Consider the following 5,270-nt stretch of genomic DNA (forward strand, 5'->3'; position numbering starts at 1 on the left):
GTGAGCAGGAGTATGGGCTGCTGCCAGCAGCCCAGCACTGGCAGGCTTATAAAAGAGCTCCTTGGGCTGTTGAGGTACGAGTCTCATAAGCTTCACCTCTCTCCAATTCCGTGTCATTTGTCAAACACTTCCATTTTTTATACCCCTGAATTACATCCCCTTCCATCTGCACAAAACACACTCCTTTTTTTTCCATTGAAAATGGTTTATCTCCCCATCCAATTGGGAGATCACCCGGTGGAATTTGTTGCAGCCCCCAATCCACCCACGGCTGATGACTTGGCAAGGCAGTTGAATTTCATCGAGACCTTTGTTGGCTTGAATTGTAAGTCTTTTCCTCCAATCTTCCCCTGTAGCATCCAATCTTACCTCCCCCCGGGCCCCATCCACACAGTCTGCTTAGATCATCCGGTGGATTCAACTCCGCTTGCTGAAGCTCTCACCGCTTTTTTTTGCGAGCCTTTTGCAGGCCTTTGTAACTCAGAGTATGTTCCCCCCCTTTTTCCGTTGCCTCTGAGTTTAGCTTGCTAATGTTGACATTTTTCCTTTGCATGTACCAGACCCCGGCGACTTGGACGCCATGGTCAATCAAGATGCCAACGCTCGTTGGGAACGAGTCGAGCAGCACATGGCCACAACGAACCACCTATTAGCCAACATACGAGAGGACGTGGCCACCATGCGAGAGGATATTGTCCAGATACGCCATCGAGCCGATCAGACGGACGCTCGAATCCAGCGCCTCGAGACGGCCACCCTTGGCCTCCTCCAAGTCTTTGGCCCGGCGACACGGCGGCTCCTAGCCGAGTACCAGCACCAGGCCCAGCCAAACCGTCGAGTTCAGCCACACCGAGCCGCTCGAGGCGGCGGCCAACCCAACTAAAGCCATCTGAGGACATTGTACATAAAGCAAGTCTTGCAGCCTAGCCCGCGCGCACACATGAGATAGGCTGAGGCCTCCCCCTAGAATCTCGACCTCCGAGACTCGCCCCCTTGATTTTTTCCCAAGTTGTGACGCGTCTGGCTCCCTCGGCTCAAACCACTGTCTCGATCACACTGCAATTCTACCTTTCCCTGTTTATATACTTTCTCATACGAACCCTTATGAAAATAAGTCATCTTGTCACTGTCAAACCCACTCATTGTCCGGAACCGAACACCAGTTCACTGGTTATTCTGTCACGGATTTGCTTGCACTTGCAGTATTGTATCTGTCATTGAGAGGCTTGAATAGCGTTGAGTCCTCTCAATGACCGGTCAGACCAGTCACCGCGAACAGCTTGCGTCCTCTCAATGACCGGTTCGTAGGGCTGAGTCCACTCGATGACCGGTTTGTACCGGTCAATGAGAAGGTTGAGTCCACTGACACTTGATGGCCGGTACAAGGCTCCGACGAGCCATAGTGCTCATTCACAATCCAATCCTCCTGAGATCATACCCCCGTGTATACGCAGAGTCGCCGTCCCACAGGCACCCACCCCCGCTCCTACTCACCCATTCTCTCGCTCCGTAGGCCCTTTGGATCATCCGAACAAACTCAAATCGAGCGACGACTTTGTACCGGAACATCTTACGATAATCCACCGCTCCCTTCCCAATCTGGCATGTCTCCGGTCAGTCGTCCAGTTCGATCTGTCAATGACTTCTCCGAACGCCTTCAAGGGAACTGCAAAGACTCCCCGTCCCCTTCCGGCTCAACCCACCCCAAATACCCTCTCAATTCCCCTGATCATGATAGATACAGATAGCGTGAGACAGATACATAACAAGCGAAAAAAGAAACAAGAAAACCTTCGCTTTGCGAGTTGAGCGACTTGGTTGAGTCGGGTGTGCGCCGAGAGATGTTCGGGGCCCCGGGTGCGCACTCACCCTGGTTGCCCACAATCAGCAATTCCTCCACATTCCAACTCAGCAACATGGCTCTCACTTCCAACCAACGCTTCGGTCTGAGGATCCTGGCTGGTCTGGCGGGAATCTGGTTCCTCAAATCCCTGCTGTTTTCGTCTCCAACGGTATTTGCATTTCCTTCTCATCCCAGTTGGAACCCCAGCTGACTTAGGTGGTTTTGCTCAGAAAAACGCTTCAGTCGAGTCAGAGATCGCGATTGCCAACGTCTTTGAGAGGGTCACTAGCGGCACGCCGCTTGGTTCATCCGCACTGAACCCACAGAGGTATCCATTCTTGCAATCTCGTATCGGGAGGGACGATACTCAGGACCTATTTGACACCGATATCCATGCCGGTCTCGAGGACTTTTGGCAGCGCTTCCAGCTCCCGTTTGCCACTGCACCCGAGACAGTCCATCTCGACGAACAGGTCATTAAGGGCACCGTCGAGGAGCTCCTGGCCTTCAACGGATGGGCCGCCGCTGCGTGTACCACCCTCACCCGGCCCTATGCGAGTGACTCAGAGGATCCCTACTCTGACCTCACCAAACCCGGCCAGCGCTACTTCTTCGCCCTCGTCGTACATTCGGCCGACCACTTCTTCATCGATCAGCTCGCCGTCGTCGTCCAGGCTGCTCGCAAGCTCGGCACCCAAGCAATCTTTGTCTCGATCGTCGACTATGCCAGCACTGACTCTATCCCCTTTCTCTGCGATCTCGCCGAGGCAGTCATGGTCCTCCTCGGAATCCCTTTCCGAATCAGGCGGGTCCCTCCAATGACTTCCGATCCTGCTGCCTCTTACTACCCCCTCGAAGAAGCTTACACTCGTAATCTGGCTCTCGAACCTCTCTTTGAGCTCTATGAACGCCGCCAAGTATCTTTCATCCGTGTTATCTGGCTCAAAGGGTTCACTTGCCCGAATGATATTCTTGAAACACTGCGGATAAGTATCATGAACCAAGCAACAATGGTCTGTGGTATGGATTGGAAAGAACATAACGGCTTCTTTATCTACAATGATCGGTTTGTACCCATTCATATAGGACTATAATCATCCTTTTCAAGCTAGCAGCCATACAATTATTGATCAGATGTTTCGTCTGTTTGTAGATGGCGTACCAGAGATCTGGACGGAAACCTGTTTCGGGGATCCAAATCAACATCTCCGATCGACGAAGCCCCTCCACGCGATTCGGCCAGTGCAGCACGCTACCAACAGCACTTGCCCTTTCAAGTGTTTTGCTGTGAGTCTGGTTCGCACATTGTCGATCCGATGATGACATACTACGCGGGGATCCACTACCGATCGTCAGTTGCAGGCGTATTCAATATCACCTCGGCGGGCTCAGGCAAGTCCCCGGTATGGACGGAAGGGCCTTGTATGGACTCGTCCCAGATGCACTTCTGTCGAGACATCTGGCTCATGTCGGCCAAGGAAGGTGTCAAGGAGGCCGCTCGGGAGGCTAAACAGCGCGACAAGGCGGGAAAGCCTCGTGGGCTCTCCAGGGAGCTCGAGGATCTGATCCGGGTTGTTGCACCTCGTCTGTCGATTCCGGTCGAAGACCTCCCCCAACCAACCCGGCCGAGCCAGCCCTCGACTTCTACTGAACAGCAGAGCAAGTATTCCAAAGACAAGCAGGGTAACATCGACCTCGTCGACCATAATGCCCTCCTCCCTCAAGCTGACTTCGACCAGACAGACGGCGTCGGAGCCGGACGTGACTTGGCAGCGAATGAGGAGAAGGAGGCCGCCAAGAAGAAGGAACAAGAGGACCCTGTTGAGATCCCCCTCGTCGCCGACGAGAAGGCTGTCGGTGGAAAGCCGCTTCCTAAAGGCCAGCAGAAGGTTAAGCGAGACGAACTCGTCCAGCCCCCCGTCGGTCAGCCCGAATCAGAGAAGGACGCCAAGAAATTGGCCGAAGGAACGCCTGCCGACGATCCTAGTCAGTTACCACCAGCCGACAAACAAGACAAACAAGGAGAGGAGAATTCACCGACACAGCCAGTAGAACCGGCTGGTTCTGAAAAGGAGGGAGACCAAGCGGGAGCTTCGGGAGCCGAGGGAGCAGAGCAAAAGGGAGACCAGCTGGGAGAGTCGCCGAAAAAAGAGTCGATTCCAGCGGAGGAAGAGTATGATGAACCGGAAGATGAGGAGGAAGAGACGGGCGTGTTAAGCCAGACATCGACGATCCCCAACTCGGACTTGAAGCCGGCTCGGATCCTTGTCAACCCCCGCTGCATCACCACCTATGCCGGCGTCTCTCACACTAAACTTGCTCTGGACCTCTTCGGATCCGGCGACGATGTGGAACCCTCGCGCGAGTTCGGGGGCAAGTATCACTTCTCGGACGAGAAATTTGTGGGGGCTCCCAACGCCTTCGTTTGCCAGGAAATGAGAACTACCGGTGGTCAGTCTTCCTCTCACCTTACCCCTTTCCCACCGCTTATTGCTCTTTTTTTTGCGGGCGCAAGGCATTTGGATTGACATCTTTCTTGATTTATTTCTGGCGCGGGCGTGTCTTTGTAGGGAGGTTGTCTACCAAACAACAACGAAGGACGAACTTCCATATTAGTAAAACTCTGAGAGCTGGTTGGAGACCAGGCGATTACGTTTGAGCATTCTCTTCGAAAAAGTAACCAACAAAAAACAAGGTTATAGCCCATACAAAAAACTGAAAACTGTTTGATTGATCCATAAAAAATAGAGCAGAAATTATCCATAGAATTGGTTGGTGTCGTAGTTGGCATAGCTTCACCTCATCATCACGGCCTCTTTTCGATGTGACTATAAATGTTGGTAATTTTCTATTTTGTAAATATGTATTGCAGATGTATGTATGTAAAACTATTTCATACATCTTTTCTGTTGTTATTTGTGAGGTATAAAGAAAAGGTGGCATTTTCATTATCCTATGGTTAAACCATATTTTATAGATCATTAGCTTTGTTCTACGTGTAAGGTGTATCATGCTTTGCCTCCCTCCCTCTCTCTCTCTACTTTGTTCTCCTTTCATCACGCACCATAGACTGTATATCTTTTTTTTTGCCTTCCTTTTTAATGACTCATATTCATCACCATCCATCCATCATCAAGCACACAAAATGAAATAAATAAATAAACTTTGGTGTACCTTATTTTGGTAGCACTTGCAAGTTGCTTCAGGTTGAGCACATGTACTAAATGAACACAGAGTATCAAGGGTCTATTGAAGTGAAAAAGGCGGCCACAGTGCGCGGTAGCTCAAAACGCTTTGCGCACTGCAAATGAAAAGCTTGAAATTTCCATTTATTTTTCTGCCAGCCGGCAGAGGGGATTTTTCTTGCACCTCCTCCATTTTCTTGGAGTATTTGGACCCCTCAGCTTGACATAAAAAAGGATGATAA

The 5,270-nt window shown here is 51.2% G+C and overlaps 2 protein-coding genes across 2 annotated transcripts; both read left to right on the top strand.

The window, feature by feature from the left end:
- Window positions 1–201: 201 nt before the first annotated feature.
- On the top strand, window positions 202–883 carry PtA15_10A669 (uncharacterized protein; the record flags this gene model as incomplete). The annotated part of the gene is made up of 2 exons (XM_053160868.1): window positions 202–325; window positions 561–883. The coding sequence occupies 2 exons, from the start codon at window positions 202–204 to the stop codon at window positions 881–883; spliced, it is 447 nt and encodes a 148-aa protein (XP_053024800.1).
- A 1,033-nt stretch (window positions 884–1,916) lies between these two features.
- On the top strand, window positions 1,917–4,502 carry PtA15_10A670 (uncharacterized protein; the record flags this gene model as incomplete). Its single annotated transcript, XM_053160870.1, has 4 exons — window positions 1,917–2,012; window positions 2,074–2,909; window positions 2,997–4,294; window positions 4,414–4,502. The coding sequence occupies 4 exons, from the start codon at window positions 1,917–1,919 to the stop codon at window positions 4,500–4,502; spliced, it is 2,319 nt and encodes a 772-aa protein (XP_053024801.1).
- Window positions 4,503–5,270: the final 768 nt, after the last annotated feature.

The sequence above is a fragment of the Puccinia triticina genome, chromosome 10A (assembly GCF_026914185.1).
Source record: "Puccinia triticina chromosome 10A, complete sequence".
In the NCBI taxonomy this organism is placed as follows: domain Eukaryota; kingdom Fungi; phylum Basidiomycota; class Pucciniomycetes; order Pucciniales; family Pucciniaceae; genus Puccinia; species Puccinia triticina.